This window comes from Rana temporaria, chromosome 3 (assembly GCF_905171775.1).
Source record: "Rana temporaria chromosome 3, aRanTem1.1, whole genome shotgun sequence".
Lineage (NCBI taxonomy): Eukaryota > Metazoa > Chordata > Amphibia > Anura > Ranidae > Rana > Rana temporaria.
This window is the reverse complement of record NC_053491.1, coordinates 365125324-365146611: the sequence shown is the minus strand read 5'-3', so window position 1 is coordinate 365146611 and position 21288 is coordinate 365125324. Positions and strand designations below refer to the sequence as shown.

The window sequence follows — 21288 nt, the reverse complement described above, 5'->3', positions numbered from 1 at the left end:
GCTGTACATTGGCTCCTGGCCGGAGTCAAGCCATTAATCAACTTGAGTGCAATCAGCCTAGTGGCTAGCAAAAATCTTCGTATTATTCTGATAATGTTTGACTGCTGAGCCTTCTGTGGGCCATAGATGATCCGATTTTCTTTCCTGCAATCACTGGTATTGTATTCTGCCCCCCCCCCCCCCCCCCACATCCAGAATACAATACCTGTGATTACAGGAAAAAAAATCGGATCATCTATGGCCCACAAAAGGCTCAGCAGTCAAACATTATCAGAAGGTCTTTTCCTTCCTCATGCCACTAGATAAAGTGCTTTTTGTGCGTCTATAGGTTTGACAGATTTTACCAATCGTTTCTTGTCTTGACAACCCAATAGGGCCACAGATAGCATTAAAAATGTATTAGCATAGCAGAGGCAGTAACATTCTTTCAATATATCCCAAACAAAATAAAAACTTTTGTCTGGGGTTGGGCATTAAACTCAAACTGACATCTACTGCATGGATAGCATTATGCCGCGTACACACCATCACTTTATGTGATGGAAAAAAATGACGTTTTCAAAAACGTCACTTTAATTGACCGTGTGTGGGGGAAAACGTCATTTTATGTCTTGTAAAAAACGACCAAAAAAAATTCAAGCATGCTTCAATTTTATGTGTCGTTTTTCAAAAGTGCACTTTTTACTTCACAGAAATTGACCGTGTGTAGCAAAAAACGTCGTTTTCTAAGACGTTTTTTCATCCACGCATGCCCAGAAGCTACTTATGAAGCAAGCTTCAATGGTAAAACGTGGTGGAACGTAACCTCACTTTGCAAGAACATTGTGAGAAAAACGATGGTGTGTAGGCAACTTCGTCTTTGAAAATTGAAGTTTCAAAAACGTCATTTTTTACTTCACAGAAAGTGTCTTTTTTTTTCATCACATAAAGTGATGGTGTGTATGCGGCATAAGGCTCTTCTAGATTTTGTATAAATGAAACACAGAACTCTCTCTATAAGGACACTTACCTGTGCGCAGCCAAGAATCCTTCAGGTGTGGAGAGGTATTGAGCCGAGGATATTGAGACGCTGAAAACACAATGACACAAAAAAGTGTTACAATGTTTCCAAAACTGGAATCTGAATGTATTCAATGAAACCTACAATATGTTAATATTATAAAATATAAAATTATATTTTAATGTTTGTGTTAAGACATAGTCTTCAATATTAAAATAATAAGAACCAATAGCATTGGTTGTCTAAACCAGCCTTTCTCAACCTTCATACCTTAAATTGTAAAGGATATTTATTTAAATAACAAACATGTCATACTTAGCTGCTCTGTGCAAAACCCTTGCCCTGATCCTCCTCTTCTGGGGTCCCCGACGGCGCTCCTGGTCCTTCCTCTTCATTGAATGCCCCCACAGTGAGCCGCTTTCCGTGGGGGCGATCGTGTGGGCACTCTCCCGAGTCCTGCTGCTGTGTCCATTGACACATACAGCAGGACTTTGCTCCGCCCCTGTGTTACTGGATTTGATTGACAGTAGCGGAAGCCAATGGCTCCTGCTGCTAAAAAAATCCAATGAAAACCCAAGACAGAGGCAGGAGCTGCTGGGCTCTTCCTCAACACTGGAACAATTGGGTTCAGGTACAAAAAAGCCAGTGGGGCAGCTGCAGCACAGAAGGTTTTTCACCTTAATGCATTGAGGTGAAAAACCTTGAGACTTTACAACTCCTTTAAGAGAAACCCTTGAAATAATTTTTAGGTCTCAGGGAACCCCTACTAAAAATGATTTTCTTGTATCTACAGCTCATGGTATGTGAGCATGATCAATAAAATGAGTGCAGTGAAAACTGTAATAACCCCTAAACTGGTAGTCAGTGAAGAATTGCACTCTTACACTTGTGACCAGTGGATAAATGTACCCTTATATCAACAGTCAGTAGAGAACTGCACCCTTACATTGGGGACCATTGGACAATGCACCCTTACATTGGGGACCAGTGGACAATGCACCCTTACACTGGGGACCAGTGGACAATGCACCCTTACACTGGGGACCAGTGGACAATGCACCCTTACACTGGGGACCATTGGACAATGCACCCTTACACTGGGGACCATTGGACAATGCACCCTTACATTGGGGACCAGTGGACAATGCACCCTTTTATTGGGGACCAGTGGACAATGCACCCTCACATTGGGGACCAGTGGACAATGCACCCTTACATTGGGGACCAGTGGACAATGCACCCTTACATTGGGGACCAGTGGACAATGCACCCTTACATTGGGGACCAGTGGACAATGCACCCTTACATTGGGGACCAGTGGACAATGCACCCTTAAATTGGGGACCAGTGGACAATGCACCCTTACATTGGGGACCAGTGGACAATGCACCCTTACATTGGGGACCAGTGGACAATGCACCCTTACATTGGGGACCAGTGGACAATGCACCCTTACATTGGGGACCAGTGGACAATGCATCTTTACATTAGGGACCAGTGGGCAATGCACCCTTACATTGGGGGCCAGTGGACAATGCACCCTTACACTGGGGACCAGTGGACAATGCATCTTTACATTAGGGACCAGTGGACAATGCACCCTTACATTGGGGGCCAGTGGACAATGCATCTTTACATTAGGGACCAGTGGACAATGCACCCTTACATTGGGGGCCAGTGGACAATGCATCTTTACATTAGGGACCAGTGGACAATGCACCCTTACATTGGGGGCCAGTGGACAATGCACCCTTACACTGGGGACCAGTGGACAATGCACCCTTACATTGGGGACCAGTGGACAATGCACCCTTACATTGGGGACCAGTGGACAATGCACCCTTACACTGGGGACCAGTGGACAATGCACCCTTACACTGGGGACCAGTGGACAATGCACCCTTACATTGGGGGCCAGTGGACAATGCACCCTTACATTTTGGGCCAGTGGCCAATGCACCCTTTTATTGGGGACCAGAGGAAAATGCACCCTTTTATTGGGGACCAGTGGACAATGCACCCTTACATTGGGGAGGGACCAGTGGACATTGCATCTTTACATTAGGGACCAGTAAGCAATGCACCCTTACATTGGGGGACCAGTAAACAATGCACCCTTAAATTGGTAACCAGTGGAGAAATGCATCCTTACATAGATGGTCAGTGAAGGAATGCACCGCTACATTGGTGGACAATGCTGAAATGCACCCTTAAATTGGTGGTCAGTGGAGAAATGCACTTACAGGTGATACACGAAAAATTATCGTGCAAAAATTTGTGATTTATTTCACTAATGCAACTTAAAAGGTGAAACTAATATATGAGATAGACTCATTATATGCAAAGCAAGATAGTTCAAGTCGTGATTTGTCATAATTGTGATGATTATGGCTTACAGCTCATGAAAACCCCAAATCCACAATCTCAGAAAATTAGAATATTACATGCGATCACTAAAACAAGGATTGTACATAGAACAATATTGGACCTCTGAAAAGTAGAAGCATGCATATGTACTCAGTACTTGCTTTGGGCTCCTTTTGCAGCAATTACTGCCTCAATGCGGCGTGGCATATCAGCCTGTGGCACTGCTGAGGTGTTATGGAAGACCAGTATGCTTCAATAGCGGCCTTCAGCTCTTCTTCATTGTTCGGTCTCATGTCTGTCATCTTTCTCTTGGCAATGCCCCATAGATTCTCTATGGGGTTCAGGTCAGGCGAGTTTGCTGGCCAATCAAGCACAGTAGTCCCACGGTTATTGAACCAGGTTTTGGTGCTTTTGGCAGTGTGGGCAGGTGCCAAGTCCTGCTGGAAAATGAAGTCAGCATCCCCATAGAGCTTGTCTGTGGAAGGAAGCATGTGAAGTGCTCCAAAATCTCCTGGTAGACGGCTGCGGTGACCCTGGACTTAATGAAGCACAGTGGACCAACCCCAGCAGATGACATGGCTCCCCAAATGAACACAGTGTGGGCCTCTTCATTCTTCCTCCATACTCTGGCTCATTGGTTTCCAAATGAAATGCAAAATTTGCTCTCATCAGAAAAGAGGACTTTGGCCCACTGAGCAACAGACCAGGTGTGTTTTTCTTTAGCCCAGGTAAGACGCTTCTGACGTTTGTTGTTGCTCAGGAGTGGCGTGAAGAGGATACGACATTTGAAGCCCATGTCCAGGATCCGTCTGTGTGTGGTGGCTCTTTATGCACTGACTCCAGCCTCAGTCCACTCCTTGTGACAGTCCCCAACACCTTTGAATGGCCTTTTCCTGACAATCCTCTCCAGGCTGCGGTCATCCCTGCTGCTTGTGCACCTTTTTCTTCCACACTTTTCCCTTCCACATAACTTTCTATTCATGTGCTTTGACACAGGACTTTGGGAACATCCAACTTCTTTTGCAATTACCCTTTTGAGGCTTTCCCTCCTTATGGAGGGTGTCAATGATGGTTTTCTGCACAACTGTCAGGTCAGCAGTCTTTCCCATGATTGTGATTCCTACTGAACCAGACAGAGACCATTTAAAGGCTCAGGAACCCTTTGCAGGTGTTATGGCTTAATTAGCTGATTAGAGTGGGACATTTTGAGCCTAGAATATTGCACCTTTTCACAATATTCTAATTTTCTGATGATTTAGGGTTTTCCTGAGCTGTAAGCCATAATCATCACAACTATGATTTGCAAATCACGGCTTGAACCATCTTGCTTTGCCTGTAATAAGTCTATCTCATATTAGTTTCACCTTTTAAGCGTGGGTTCTCTCTAAAACATTTTTTTTTCTAGCATCTCATTCAGCATAGTAGCGTGAGCCTTTATATATTTTCTTGGCGCCGTGCTCACTCTGTAATCGCGTAGTAAAGTTTCAGGGGAATGGGCGTTCCTATTCAGAGGGCTCGTGATTGACGGCCGGCTATGGCTCGTCACGCTTCACGAAAATAGCCGAAATAGGTGTTTGCTCTTCACGGCGCCTGCGCAGTCAGCTCCGATGTCTGTGCGCAGGCGCCGGGAAGAGCCGAGACCTACTCCGGCTATTTTCGTGAAGCGTGACGCGCCATAGCCGGCCGTCAATCACGAGCCCTCTGAATAGGAACGCCCATTCCCCGCGGGGAGTCTGAAATTTTACTACTCGATTAAACAGTGAGTACGGCGCCGAAAAAAAATATAAAGGCATAATGTAGCTCGCGCTACTATGCTGAATGAGATGCTATAAAGTTTTTTTTTAGGGTGAAACACCGCTTTAAGTTGCATTAGTGAAATAAATTAACTTTTGCACGATATTCAAATTTTTGGAGTATCACCTGTGCATTGATGGCCAGTGGAGAAACGCTCACTTACATGATGATCAGTGGAGAAAGGATTGGCGGTTTGCAGAGAATCACCTGAAGGTTGTCTGCATTTAACCCATGGTCTATGACTACAAGCACTGTGTCCTGTACTGTACAATGAAGGTAATGACTTTTCCACACCATGTATTCATGTGTGAATCAAAGTGAAAATTATTATGGCATAAAAGGACAAATAGAATGCAGACTAATCTTAATGAATTCTTACCACAGACTGCTTGGCCATATAAAGCTTTTATGAAATAACAAGAACATTTGTAAGTAACTCCATCTTCCCCCTACTCATGAAAATGTATTGGAGGTGCAGGATCTGCCCACTCCTCTAATCCTCAGTTTATTTGCCCTCCAGAGCAGGGGAATGTGGGAACGTTTACGGCTCAGGAATCTCCTTTGTTCGGACTTCGTATTATTCAGGGGGATTCAGGAAGGCAGGAGACGGGGGGGCTTTGTCTGTGTAAACAGCCACTGAATACACAGTGACATCATCTTTCAGAGAGAGAACATGAGACCGCCAGCCTAAACTCAGATTGGCATTACATCATCAGGAGGGTAACGTGAGAAAGATGCAACGTCACCAGGACATCTTACTTTTTATATTCAAATCATTAACAGCTCAAAACATCATAACTATGTTTAAAGATATAGGTGGAGGATGGGCTGAATTTCTTATTGTTTGCATTACTCCCTGAGGCTCTCCACTGGTGAGATCTGCTCGCTGGATTTCCAGATCCAGTTGTCCACATCATGGAGTATCACTTCTCCTGCTGCATTCTCAGCAGGTAACTTACAAAGTGCAAAGATCTCACTCCCCTAGAAGTGAAAGAAGACAGGTGGGAAAGAAATTGCAAAGTCTCCTGTAGAACATAAGAGATTTTTTAATACTTGGCCTATCAATGATTTGGCTCTGCGATGCAGTAGTGTGATTGGGTATGAAGGCTGCACTTGTTATCACTTGCTTTGGCATCCATAACGGTGCCCTGAACTTGTTATCAGTCACAGGTAAACTATAATGGATCTTAACATATCAATGTTTTTTCTAACCACATATCAAAGTTTTAAATAAGGAATAACAGGCTTGTATTTAGGCTTTTTAAATGGGTTCTAAAAGGCATAACATTTTTGGCCTTAATGCATTCTTCCCTGCATTAAGGTAAAAAAACAAAACATTAGCAGTATTGCCAGCCCCCCAATATTTACCGCACTCGATCTAAAGCTGTGCCTGTCTGTAGGAACTCTCCCTGCATTCACAGGACAGAATGGCAGTAGCAGCAGGAGCCATGGGTGTCAATCAAATCCTGTAAGCAGGGAGTAGGGGGAATGGGCAAAGCAGCGCTGCGTGTCCCAGTGGCGGCTCTTCTATACGGGGGCGCACGGGCGCTGCCCCGACCCCCCCCCCCATCCATGCATCCGGCCCCCTACACATGGATTTTTTTTAACCACATGATTAGAGCTAGAGGCTTCAATGGGCTTTAAAAAAGGGTGGACTCGGGACGCAGTGAGCCCATCCAGTTGTGTGACAATAGCGAAAGAATATTCGCTATTGTCACACTTATTCTCCTCCTGGCCAATCAGGAAGCAACGTGTTTCCCAAATGTTCGAAAGGAGAAGCGTTCCAATTGGCCTAGTAGGGAGGGAGGAGATGCAGTGATGCAGAGAAGGAGAAGCAAGTGGGTTGGGAACCATCCGACCAACCGACCGGAGGGAAGGGTGGGGAGGGGGGTGTTTTGGGGGTTGCGGGTGACCTGGGGGGACAGGGAGGTTTGGTTGGCTCTGGGTGCACCTGTTGCCGCCCTCCCCCCCAAATATACCACCAGTCCACACATCCACCCCCCATAACAAGCAGTTTGCTATGGTGACACAGAAGAAAATGATCAGAGAGTGCCAGGGGGGAAAACCCAGAAGAGAACGTTTGGGGCTGCTCTGTGCTATTCCATTGCAGAGCAAGTTAATATAACATGTTTGTTATTTTAAGACAACAAAAAACACATAGGCTTTATAACTGCTTTAAAGGGGTTGTAAAGCAATTTTTTTCCCTAAATAGCTTCCTTTACCTTAGTGCAGTCCTCCATCACTTACCTCATCCTTCGATTTTGCTTTTAAATGTCCTTATTTCTTCTGAGAAATGCTCACTTCCTGTTCTTCTGTCTGTAACTACACACAGTAACGTGAGGCTTTCTCCCTGGTGTAGAGAAAGCCTCTTGAGGGGGGAGGGGGCGAGCAGGAGTGTCAGGACGCCCACTAACACAAAGCTCCTTTCTCTATCTGCAAAGTAGAGAGCGTCCTGACTTGCCTGCTCGCCCCTTCCCCCCTCAAGAGGCTTTCTCCATGCCAGGGAGAAAGCCTCGCATTACGGTGTGTAGGTACAGACAGAAGAACAGGAAGTGAGGATTTCTCAGAAGAAATAAGCACATTTAAAAGCAAAATCGAAGGATGAGGTAAGTGAAGGAGGACTGCACTAAGGTAAAGGAAGCTATTTAGGGGAAAAAAAATGTTCCTTTACAACCCCTTTTAGCTCCATCTAGATTAGTGGTTCTTATTCAGAATTATCCATACCCTTCAGGAATATGAGAACCAAATAATTGAGGTGGGAGGACTATGGGGTAGGATCTTTTAAAAATGAAAAGAAATAACTGTCTTCTGAAATTAAAGTAGAGAAATGGATTTGATGTGTCAGATGCTTACCAGTAACTTTCTCAGTGATTATGCCTCAATTTCATGTGCTGATCATAAAAAAATAACAGCAAAATCGCACTGTTTGTAGCTAGGTTGTGTATTTGTGATTTGCCATTTTTAATAAAATAACTGGCAAGATTTTAAAAGTTTTACAACTATTCTGTTCCTAGCCTTAATAGGTAAGGGTAAACCAAGTTACTGCCATCTTGTGAAGTCAAACTGATACCCAATAGGACTGAGGATGATGATGATTTTCCCAGTTCAGCAAAAGGATATAGGGACATATGCAGTTCAGTTTTGGGCACCAGTTCTCAAAAAGGATATCGGAGAACTGGAGAAAGTGCAGAGAAGGGCAACCAAACTGATAAGAGGCATGGAGGAGCTCAGCTATGAGGAAAGATTAGAAGAACTAAATCTATTCACTCTTGAGAAGAGGAGAATTAGGGGGGATATGATCAACATGTACAAATATATAAGAGGTCCATACAGTGGACTTGGTGTTGAGTTATTCACTTTACGGTCATCACTGAGGACAAGGGGGTACTCTTTACGTCTAGAGAAAAAGAGATTTCACCTCCAAATACGGAAAGGTTTTTTCACAGTAAGAGCTGTCAGAATGTGGAACAGACTCCCTCCAGAGGTGGTTCTGGCCAGCTCAGTAGATTGCTTTAAGAAAGGCCTGGATACTTTCCTAAATGTACATAAAATAACTGAGTACTAAGATTTGTAGGTAAAGTTGATCCAGGGTAAATCCGATTGCCTCTCGGGGGATCAGGAAGGAATTTTTTCCCCTGCTGTAGCAAATTGGATCATGCTCTGCTGGGGTTTTTTGCCTTCCTCTGGATCAACTGTGGGTATGGAGTTGGGTGTATGGGATTATACTGTGTTTTTTATTTTGTTTGTTTATTTTTTGTGGTTGAACTGGATGGACTTGTGTCTTTTTTCAACCTAACTATGTAACTATGTAACTATATTAGACAATGCATTGGGTGCAGGCGGCCCCCGCCAGGTACACACTAACTCTACGGCAGAGCTCCCCTTGATTGTCCGACGCTTCTGTCTTATTTAAAATTAATAAGTCGATTTTTGGTTTGCTCTAAAGTATATACACATTTAAAGAAATGTATGACTTATACCTAACCCCGTAAGTTAAATGACTGGTTTAGCCATCTTTTCCACTGTTGACAATGCATCATGTGTGCCTGCAAAAGCTCTGTGCACCAGACTGTTATTTCCTGGCAGCAGAGTTTCCTGACGGGAAGTATTGGAAATGAGTGTGCCTGAGAGCTTGTAATTTGTGAGTGGAGGAAGCCTATGTGTATCTTTCTTCGGGTTTGGATGGGAGGACTTGCGTTCTTATGGTATTGGCCAGCGTACTGTTAATTTTTGGCTGTACGGCGAAGCTCCCCTGGACTGTCCGACAGTGAGCCACCCAGTCTTCATGGTTTCTGAATGGCCAGGAAGCCAATGCCGATTTGCTGGCATCGCAGGATGGGAGGGCTGGGGATGTGGTCACGTGCCTGTAAGGAGGTGACGGAACTGGTAGAAACCTATTGGTCCGGCGCCCTACACAGTGCATGGATACATATATGGTGTGAACTGGGTGGCGGCGCCCCTGCACCCCTTGTAGACTAGTGGGGGTTAAGAACCTCTGATTTAGACAATCCCAGCTGTAGTACCCCGTACACACTAGGGTTGTCCCGATACCACTTTTTTAGGACCGAGTACAAGTACCGATACTTTTTTTCAAGTAGTCGCCGATACCGAATACCGATACTTTTTTTTAATGTCATGTGACCGTTTTCAAACCACAATACAGACCAAAGATATTTTCTTTAGAATTATGAAGAACTGGTACATCATGGTGTGGGGCTGTTTTTTAGCATACGGTACTGGAAAACTACATATCATTGAAGTAGTGATCACTGTCAGTGCAGCTCATCGGTGCCAGTGCCCAAAAGTGCAGCTAGCCAGTGCCACCTATCAGTGCAGATCAGTGCCCATTAGTGCATCAGTGCAGGGAGGCAGCTTATTAGTGCATCTCATAAATGCCACCCAATCAATGCCAGTGCCAACTATCAGTGCCATCCATTTATGAGTGCAATTCAATCAATGCCAGTGCCACCTATCAGTGCCATCCAATGGTGCCATCCAATTTGTGTTCGATGTCACAAAAAAAAAAAAAGTATTCTATTTTGGTATCGGGAGTATTTGCGCGAGTACGAGTACTAGCGCAAATACTCGGTATCGGTCCCGATACCGATACTGGTATCGGTATCTGGACAACCCTAGTACACACCATCACTTTATGTGATGAAAAAAAAGAAATTTTCTGTGAAGTAAAAAATGACGTTTTTGAAACTTCAATTTTCAAAGACGAAGTTGCCTACACACCATCGTTTTTCTCACAATGTTCTAGCAAAGCGAGGTTACGTTTTCACCACTTTTTCCATTGAAGCTTGCTTCATAAGTAGCTTCTGGGCATGCGCGGGTGAAAAAACGTTGTTTTAAACAACGTTTTTTGCTACACACGGTCAATTTCTGTGAAGTAAAAAACGACGTTTTGAAAAACGACACATAAAATTGAAGCATGCTTCAATTTTTTTTGGTCGTTTTTTACAAGACATAAAACGACGTTTTCCCCCACACACGGTCAATGAAAGTGACGTTTTTAAAAACGTCGTTTTTTTTCATCACATAAAGTGATGGTGTGTACGGGGCATTAGACCCCTCTCACTCTAATACAGTGGTTGTCAACTTAAAAGGTATAATGTGGCTCCTGACATCACCAAAGGGCCGCCTGTAATATTCATTATTTGTAATGCTACAGAAGACCATCACAGCCTGAAGATCAGATACTCTAGACGTGTACAGGTGAGGTTGGAAACTGGATTATGCTGTAGGAAACAGAGACTGGGGGGCATTTTACTCAAGACGGGTCCTTTACAAATCAACACTCATGCCGCATACACAGGATCATTTTTCGGCATGAAAAAAACGTTGTTTTTAAAAAATTTCATTTAAAATGATCATCATTTTTCAGGTTCTGAGAAACGAAAAAAAAATTTTTCGAACATGCTGCATTTTTTAAGGACGTTTTAAACTATGTCGTTTTTCGGGTTGTAAAAAATGATCGTGTGTGGGCTAAAATAACGTTAAAAACCGCATGCTCAGAAGCAAGTTATGAGACGGGAGCGCTCGTTCTAGTAAACTACCGCTCATAATGGAGTAAGCACATTCATCACGCTGTAACAGACAGAAAAGTGCGAATCGTCTTTTACTAACACGGAATCAGCTAAAGCAGCCCCAAGGGTGGCGTCATCCGCATGGAACTTCCCCTTTAGAGTGACGTCGTACGTGTTGTATGTCACCGCGCTTTGCTAGAGCAATTTTTAAAAACGATGGTGTGTGGGCAACGTAATTTTAATGATGAAGTTGGAAAAACATTGTTTTTTCTACATGCCGAAAAACATCGTTTTTTTTTTTCATGCCAAAAAAATTATCGTGTGTACGCGGCATCACACTACTGACTTTCTTCATTCTTTCCTAGGGGACCTATTGCAACTTTGTTTTTTTCACAGTAAAAGTTTTACCTGCATATAAAAATGATCTAGGCATTTTATTGGCTTTCACCAAAGGCATTTAATCTAACAATCTTTTTTTTTTTTTTTTTTTTAAGTTTTGTAGATAATTTACAGCATTCTAAGAAATAAGTTATTCATTGTGTTCAACTGACAGGACATGCTGTTAAAGCCTGACTAAATATTAGAAAAGCAGACACTGGTGGAGTCATAGATATCTGACCCTTCTGTGTACCGGATAGGGATGAAAGGTGGGATTTTCCCAAAATGACATTTGCTGCAAAATTTACCAATTTTGTCTGTCGAAAATGTCAAATGTAGTCTTAAACATCACTGCTTAGAGAAAAAAATTGGGCTTTGCTTTCTAACACAGTCATGTGACCACCACATCAGCATTGATATGGGGAACAGAAGGCACTGAGGGTTTAGGAAATGCATATTTACAAGGGGTTAAAGTTAGCATTGGGGATCTTAAAATATGCAAGATGATGTTCCCAACTATTAACCACTTAAGGACCGGACCAATATGCTGCTAAATGACCCAAGGGGTTTTTACAATTCGGCACTGCGTCGCTTTAACAGACAATTGCGCGGTCGTGCGACGTGGCTCCCAAACAAAATTGGCGTCCTTTTTTCCCCACAAATAGAGATTTCTTTTGGTGGTATTTGATCACTTCTGCGGTTTTTATTTTTTGCGCAATAAACAAAAATAGAGCGACAATTTTGAAAAAAATTCAATATTTTTGCTATAATAAATATCCCCCAAAAACATATATAAAAAATGTTTTTTCCTCAGTTTAGGCCGATACGTATTCTTCTACCTATTTTTGGTAAAAAAAAATCGCAATAAGCGTTAATCGATTCGTTTGCGCAACATTTATAGCGTTTACAAAATAGGGGATAGTTTTATTATTTTTTTAACTACTAATGGCGGCGATCAGCGATTTTTTTCGTGACTGCCACAATTTTAAAACATTTTTGGGACCATTTTCACAGCAAAAAATGCATTTAAATTGTGAAAATGACAGTTTCAGTTTGGGAGTTAACCACAGGGGGCGCTGTAGCAGTTAGGGTTCACCTAGTGTGTGTTTACAACTGTAGGGGGGTGTGGCTGTAGGTCTGACGTCATCGATCGAGTCTCCCTATAAAAGGCATCACTCGATCGATGCAGCCGCCACAGTGAAGCACGGGGAAGCCGTGTTTACATACGGCTCTCCCCGTTCTTCAGCTCCGGGGAGCGATCGCGAGGGGGTGGCTAGAAACTAAGCCGCGCCCTCGTCCCAGTTTGCTCCTGAAGCCACGGGAACTGCCGCATGTACCGGGGGGGGGGTCCCGATCGGACCCCCCGACCCACGTCTAGGCAGGGACGTACAGGTACGCCAATGTGCCTGTCCGTGCCATTCTGCCGACGTATATGTCCATGCGGCGTTCCGGAAGTGGTTAAAGGACTGTTTATGGGCACGAGACCAAGCCCAAGAAAGGTAAAAGGCATTTCCCAAACACTCAAGAGCCATTTACACTCATTGCACCCTTAAAAATCACCAAAAACACCTTAATTTTGCATTTCTCAATATATTACCTTGATGTAGTAAAATTTTTCTAACATGTGTTTGAAGTAAGAGTTTCAAAACTAGCACTGCACCCCCTAAGAATCTGGAACCTAAACCAGCAGTGCAGCCAGACAGAGCCATGACTTCACACTCACGTTCTGCAATCTGCTTCACCGGAAAGCCCAGGAAGAAGCTGAATTCTACCAGGGTCAGATTCCTCAACTGATCGCTTATCTCTGAGCCATTCAGGAATCCATTGTGGTCTTGAGCAGAGTAGGTGATGGTGACTGGTGCCTTCCAGATCATCTCCCGGGGCAAACTGGTACTGATATTCACTATCTAAGGAGTGAAAAAAAAAAAAAACAACAAAGTAGGTTCCTCACAGGAAGTTACACAATCTGTGGCAGGTCCTCAGTGGTACAATCTTTTTTACCTGAACAGTGAGATTTTCCCTCTCCTGGCGCAGTCTGCGCACCTCAAACAGCGCAAGGCTCAGCCCCTTCTGGATCTGCTCACTGAATGTGCAGAGTCTGATATCGACTGACTGCGGCACAAACTGCAGGACTGCGGAGGAAGCAACAAAGAGTGAAAAGAAAATCAACCATGTAGCATTCTCTGTCAACACAACACATATTCAATTTTAGATATATAGTCAGAGCCATACACATCCCAAAGACCCAGCACATCAAAATATAAAAAATGTAAGCGGTAGTAAACCTTAGGAAAAAATACATGTAAAAATGTCCTCCTGCAAAGCAACAACACAATGTACTAGTATGCATTGCATACCAGCACAGTACGAAAGACTTACCTGGTACTTTGAAACAAAGCCCTCTAGTGGCGATCTGTCACCACTTACAGGGCTTCCAAAGGCTGGTCAGAAAGCCAAACAAAGCCAGGAAAGGCTCTGATTGGCTCTCTGCTATGGTAACCCAGAAGTGATGACATGACATCACTTCCTGTTTACCCGGATGTCAACAGTGCTAATTAAAAAAAAAAAAAAAAGCATTTGAAAACACCAATCTTGGTGTTTTTAATGCGTTTAAGGGCAGAGGAGGCATGTGGGGTCTAATAGACCCCAGATCTCTCCATAAAGAGTACCTATTGAATGCCTAGTGCTGTCAAAGGATGTTTACATTCCTTGTGACAGCAATAAATGCGATAGAAAAAAAAAATGTAAAGTGCCCCCATCCCTCTGTGCTTGCACACAAAGATGAATGTGTGCGTCAGTCCCGCGTGCACGTAAACAGCCATCTTCCTACACATGTGAGGTATCTAGACCTCAGCTGTAAATCTAAATTAGTAACATGTAATGGCTTATAAAGTGTTGCCTACGGATAGTAAATCTTACGTGGTTTGTCACCGTTGCACGGGCAATTTTAAAGTGCGACATGCTTGGTATCCAAGTACTCAGCGTAAAATCATCTTTTATATCTTACAAAAACATTTTTGCATTAGAATTCCAAAAAGTGTATTTTTTCACAAATAATTGAGTTTGAAAAACCACTGCACAACTACCAGGTGACATAAAAAATTGAAAAACCCACCAATTTATTCTCTAGGGCCTCTGCTTTAAGAAAAAAATAGGGCCGGATTCAGGTAGGGGCGCGCTTTGTTACGGCGGCGCAGCGTATCGTATTTACTATAAGCCGCCGTAAGTCAGAGAGGCAAGTGCTGTATTCACAAAGCACTTGCCTCCTAAGTTACGGCGGCGTAGCATAAATGGGGCCGGCGTAAGCGCGCGTAATTCAAATGAGGATGAGGGGGCGTGTTTTATGTTAATTTTTGGTGACCCGACGTGTTTGATGTTTTTCCTGAACGGCGCATGCGCCGTCCGTGGAATTTCCCAGTGTGCATTGCTCCAAAGTACGCCGCAAGGACGTCATTGGTTTTGATTGGTTTTGACGTGAACGTAAATTACGTCCAGCCCCATTCACGGACGAGTTACGCCAAAGACGTAAAATTTTCAAATTTCGACGCGGGAACGACAGCCATACCTAACATTGGCTACGCCACCTAGAGGGCATGTTTATCTTTACGCGGCGTATCTCTTACGGAAACGGCGTATCTTTACTGCGACGTTCGTGAATCGGCGTATCTAGTCATTTACATATTCTACGCCGAACCAATGGAAGCGCCACCTAGCGGACAGCGGGAAAAATTGCACCCTAAGATATGACGGCGCAGGCCGTCGTATCTTAGCTAGGTTTAAGTGTATCTCAGTTTGAGCATACACTTAAACTTACGACGGGCTTAGATTCCGAGTTACGTCGGTGTATCTACTGATACGCTGGCGTAACTCTTTATGAATCCGGCCCATAATGTTTAAGAGTTCCAAGTAGTTTTCTAGGAAAAAATTATTACATGAAAACAAAAAGTGCCAGAAAAGGCCTGGTCCAGAAATGGATATAGATCTTAAAGTAGATGTAAACCCGATTCATGAAATTTTACCTGGGCACAAATATCTGCAGTATTTTGTCATCTCTCTTCTAAGAGCTATGTCCGGTAGCTCTCTCCTGAACCGTTCTTCTGTTATCAGCCTGATAACTCCTGACAAATTCTCAGACACATCAGATAAAAGCAGCCTGACATTTCTGTACAGGTTGCTATAAATAGATTAGCAGGGAGCTGGCCCTGTTACAAAACACCTCTGAAAGTCTCTGCCTATGATGAGAGGGGGTGTGTGCCTGTCCTCCAATCAGCAATTTTAGCTATCTTGGCTGTATACCCAAACATTACACTCTGTTAAACAGGAAAAGAAAATCTCCTAACTGGATCTCAACTATCTAAACAGTATATAAATGTGAAGACAGCAGATATACATGTAAAAATTATGTAGAGAGATTTGATTCATCCCTGTGTATCATCTGAGGCTGCTCACGTCACTGGGTGTATGGAGGGTTTACATTCACTTTAAGTTACCACTAGAGGGAACTCCAGAAGGAAGAAGGTCCTGATTCCTCTATCCAGATCTTAGGGATCACCAGCAGGAGGAAGGAGGTCCCGATTCCTCTATCCAGATCTTAGGGATCACCAGCAGGAGGAAGGAGGTCCTGATTCCTCTATCCAGATCTTAGGGATCACCAGCAGGAGGAAGGAGGTCCTGATTCCCCTATATACATCTTTAGTGAGACCTCATTTAGACTATTGTGTTCAGTTCTGGAGACCTCGCTTACAAAAATAAATCAATAAGATAGAACATGTCCAGAGACAGGCAACAAAAATGGTGAAAGGTCTGAGGGATAAAACATATAAGGAGAAACCACAGGAACCCAATATGTACAGTGTTGAGCAAAGAAGGGAAATGGGGGAAAAAGACTAAAAACTTTTAAAACATGAAGGATGTGATAAGGATAAGGAAGGTAGAATTTTCTGTATGAAGTAAAGTTCAAGAACATAAGAACATGACCTCAAACTATCAGAAGTTCAAAACTAACATTAGAAAGTATTATTTTACCGTAGTTGGATACTTGGAACAGACTTTCAGCAGAAGTAGCGAATCAGTGAACAGTATGTAACTTTAAACATGTTTTGGATACACAGAGATCTAGATCTTTTTATAACTGAGCTGATCATTTTTCCTCTGGCCCGTGCCCCCTCCCTCCCCTGACTTCTACATCAAGATCAATAATACAACCATCAGTCCCTCCCCTCATGCCACGGTGCTAGGTGTAATCCTGGACTCTGACCTTTCCTTTCAATAAATCTTGAAGACTTCACCTCTGTAACATCTCCAAAATACGCCCCAGATACGCCGTCGTATCTCTGAGTGTGCGTGGTCGTAACTATGCGACTGATTCAGAGAATCAGTTACGCATAGATTTCCCTAAGATCCGACCGGCGTAAGTGTCTTACACCGTTGTATCTTACGCTGCATATTTACGCTGGCCGCTAGGTGGCGCTTCCGTATATTTACGCAATGAATATGCTAATTAGGTAGATATGCCGATTCAGAAACGTACGTCCGGCGCATTTTTTTACGTCGTTTACGTTAGGCTTTTTCGGCGTAAAGTTACCCCTGCTGAGGCGTAGCCAATGTTAAGTATGGACGTCGTTCCCACGCCGAGTTTTGAAAATTTTACGTCGTTTGCGTAAGTTGTTCGCGAATAGGGCTGCACGCAAGTTACGTTCACGTCTAAAGCAATGATGACTTGCGGCGTAATTTCGAGCATGCGCACTGGGATTTTTTCACGAACGCCACATGCGCCGTGTAAAATAAGTGGGGTCACAGTGAATTTAGATAAAACACGCCCACATCATCCCCATTTGAATTAGGCGGGCTTACGCCGACACACATACGTTACACCGCTGTAACTAAGGGCGCAAGTTCTTTCTGCATACGGAACTTGCACCCTAAGTTACGGCGGCGTACCGTATCTGACATACGTTACGCCCGCCGATAGACAATTCTATCTGAATCCGGGCCAGAGTTTATATAGACTTAATTCTGCCTTACTCAGAGCATTCTTTATTGTAGTCAGCTTCCTGCTGGCTCCTAGAGGAGACTGAATGGCTCCTGAACTCTATGTTCATGGGTCAATCCCTGCTCCATCACATTTATAAAAGGGTTTACACTTAAAAAATAAGATTAAGGATATCAGAAGGGAAACCTGCAGATCATGGTACCAAAAGTGGTGCTCAGCTAGTCTCACCTGTCTGAACGTGGAATCTTTGGCCCAGTCCAAGAAATGCGGTCTGCAGAGACACAATGGGAGGAGCCGGCCCAATGACAAGGCTGCTGCTGCCCAAAACATTAACAACAGCAATGGCAGTATACACGGAGGGTCCAGAGGTCACCATGAACGAGTAGCTCTCTGACAATGTATAGACCTGAAAGAAAGAAAGAAAACACACCGATGAAAATTTTCCAGATCATATTGTTCTTAAAGTGATTTCAAAGCTTTCTATTAAAATAACAAACATGTCATACTTACCAGCTCTGTGCATTGGTTTTGCATAGAGCAGCCCTGATCCTCCTCTTCTTGGGTCCCCCCGCTGCCACTCCTGGCTCTCTCCCCCTCCAAGTACCCCAAAAGCAAGCCGCTTTTAATGGGGGACAAGAGTGTGCTCGCTCCCGAGTCCTGCCCTCCGCATTACTGCCTGTGTTTGACAGCAGCAGGAGTTAATGGCTCCTGCTGCTGTATCTGAGCCAATGAGGAAGGAGAGAAGCGAGAGAGCTTCTGCTCTCCTGCCCATGGCTGGATGGAGATCAGGCTCGGGTATGTATTTAGGGGGGCTGCAAGGGAAGCTGCATGTAGAAGGTTTTGCATCTTAATATATAGAATGCAGTAAGGTAAAAAATAATTCTGCTTTTACAACCACTGTAATCCATATTATAAAACATTCCTCACCAGTATTCAGATCACATTGGAATATGCAGAACCCTGCTATCAATTCTGACCCCACTCTCCTTCGGAAACCCCTTACCTGCTATTCATTTTTTAATTAGCAAATACACAAATGTTAAGGTAACATTAAAATAGGGATATTCACTAGCTGGTCAGGAGGCAGGGCAGTGACATACGCTGTATTGTCAAAAGTATTGGAACACCTGCCTTTATACGCACATGAACTTTATTGGCATCCCAGTCTTGACCATTCTTCCAGCATTTGTGAGGTCAGGCACTGATGTTGGATGAGAAGGCCTGCTTGCAGTCTCTGCTCGAATTAATCTCAAAGGTGTTCTATCGGGTTGAGGTCAGGACTTTCTCATCCATGTCTTTATGGACCTTGCTTTGTGCACTGGTGCCCAGTCATGTTGGAACCGAAGGGGCCATTCCCCAACTGTTCCTACAAAGTTAAGAGCATGAAACTGTCCAAAATGTCTTGTAATGTTGACACCTTAGGAGTTCCTTTCACTGGAACTAAGGAGCCATGCCAAACCACTGACAAAACAACCCCACACCATAACCCCCCTTCACCAAATGATTTGCACCAATGCACAAAGCAAGGTCCATAAAGACATGGATGAGTAAGTTTGGGGTGGAGAAACTTGACAGGCCTGCACAGAGTCCTGACCTCAACCCGATAGAACACCTTTGGGGTGAATTAGAGTGGAGCCAGGCCTTCTCATCCAACATCAGTGCCTGACCTCACAAATGCACTTCTGGAAGAATGGTCAAACATTCCCATAGACACACTCCTAAACCTTGTGGACGGCCTTCCCAGAAGAGTTGAAGCTGTTATGGCTGCAAAGGGACAACTCAATATTGAACACTATGGACTAAGACTGAGATACCATTAAAGTCCATGGCCCGGATTCACGTAGAGCGGCGTATATTTGTGCGGGCGTAGCGCATCTCATATGCGCTACGCCGACGTAACATTGAGAGGCAAGAACAGTATTCACAAAGCACTCGCTCCCAATGTTGCGCCGGCGTAACGTAAATTGTCCGGCGAAAGCCCGCCTAATTCAAAGTAGGAAGGAAGTGGGCGTGATCCATTTAAATAAAGCTTGACCCCATGCAAATGATGGGCCGAACGAACGGCGCATACGCGAGCATGCTCAGAATCACGTCAAATTTACTCCCTAAGCTACGACGGCTCAATGCCTACGACGTGAACGTAACCTACACCCAGCCCCATTCACGTACGACTTACGTAAAATCCGACGGCTGTTCCGTCGTCCATACCTCTGCATGGAAATGCGCCTCCTATAGGTGGAATAACTTTACGCCGAACGTACTCCTTACGTAAACGGCGTATACTACTGCGACGGGCGCAAGTACGTTCGTGAATCGGCGTATCTCGGTCATTTGCATATTCGACGTGTAAATCAATGGAAGCGCCCCTTGCGGCCAGCGTAAATATGCGCCCAGGCTCCGATGGCGCAGGAAACTTACGTCGGTCGAAGCCAAAATTCAGGCGTATCTTGTATTAAGAATCCGGCGCATAGATACGACGGCGCATCTGTGCACTTACGCGGCGTATCTACACATACGTCGGCGTAAGAGCTACGTAAATCCGGGCCCAAGTGCGTGTAAAGGCAGGTGTCCCAATACTTTTGACAATATAGTGTACATTCTAAAGAACCACAATCTTTCTAATGTGTTGTCACCTTAATCATGCTCTGCATTGATATGGCGCGGTGATGATACAGGATCATAAAAGTATGTAAGCTACTTAACTAGTCTATTGGCCGGTAAACCATATACATGTCATACAGGTGTTTCTATACTACCAACAATTTACACAGTATTTTACATATTATATATTCACATTAATCCCTGCCCCCAAGGAGCTTACAATCCAAGGTCCCTAACTCACATTCATACATACTCATACTAGGGCCAATTTAGACAGGAGACAATTACCTACCAGCACGCCTTTGCATTGTAAACTCATGCAAGCACAGGGAGAACATGCAAATCCTTATGGAGATGGTGTCCTGGCTGGGATTTAAACCATGGACCCCAGTTCTGCAAGGCAGAAGTGCTAATCACTGAGCCACTGTGTAGCCCATATATGTAGTTTATTTCACTTTTTCCATGTTAGCTGGAAGGTTATATTGTTAGGACAGTTTGTTTGTTTGTTTATTCTGGATCTGCGTCTCTAGGAAGACCAATTGTCACCTTAGAACACGCGCGTGTCCCATTGCTTCTAAAGTGAAACACCTTGGGGAAAAGTAGCAGCACAGAGTGACACGAAGATCAGTCTATGACAGTTGGAAGACACGCGATGTGCCGTACACCATGTGTAGAAGGTTCCTGCACATTTATGGGCACCCTTGAATGCCTAGTGTTGAATCCTGTGAATGCCAGGTGGCATCATCACCAAATGTATACAGCACCTGAAATCATATATACACAACATTTTGGGATCACTCAGACAGGTATTGATACCTGTTCTGCATGCAGGCTATATTTGTTATGGCACCGGCGTCCGCCCCAAGCTGCATGCAGGCAGCCTATAGAGGGAGAAGCAGATGTAGTGGATGCATGGACACAGCCGCACATCAAGGTTTGCTATGTGGGTAGGAACGGGTACATCGATCTGAATGCAGTGCGTTTTAGAGATACAAGCTTTAAGCAGACATCGCTCAGGTGTGAACAGCACCTAAAAGCATACCCAGTATCAGATATAGGATTTCATGTTAGGTACGGCATGCTGTGTAATGTGTCAGTGTAACACCACCCCTGAAGGAGACAGCTCA

General features: G+C 44.1%; 1 protein-coding gene across 2 annotated transcripts in view; it reads right to left on the bottom strand.

Moving 5' to 3' along the window:
- The window catches only part of KIAA1549 (KIAA1549 ortholog), a 155370-nt gene that overhangs the window by 36669 nt on the left and 97413 nt on the right, over window positions 1–21288 (bottom strand). For both annotated transcript variants that reach the window (XM_040345399.1, XM_040345400.1), the window contains exons 4-7: window positions 17789–17966; window positions 13570–13700; window positions 13292–13475; window positions 1010–1069 (exon numbers count right to left, since the gene is read on the bottom strand). In XM_040345399.1, coding sequence (XP_040201333.1) covers window positions 1010–1069; window positions 13292–13475; window positions 13570–13700; window positions 17789–17966 — 553 coding nt within the window. The remainder of the gene's footprint in view (window positions 1–1009; window positions 1070–13291; window positions 13476–13569; window positions 13701–17788; window positions 17967–21288) is intronic.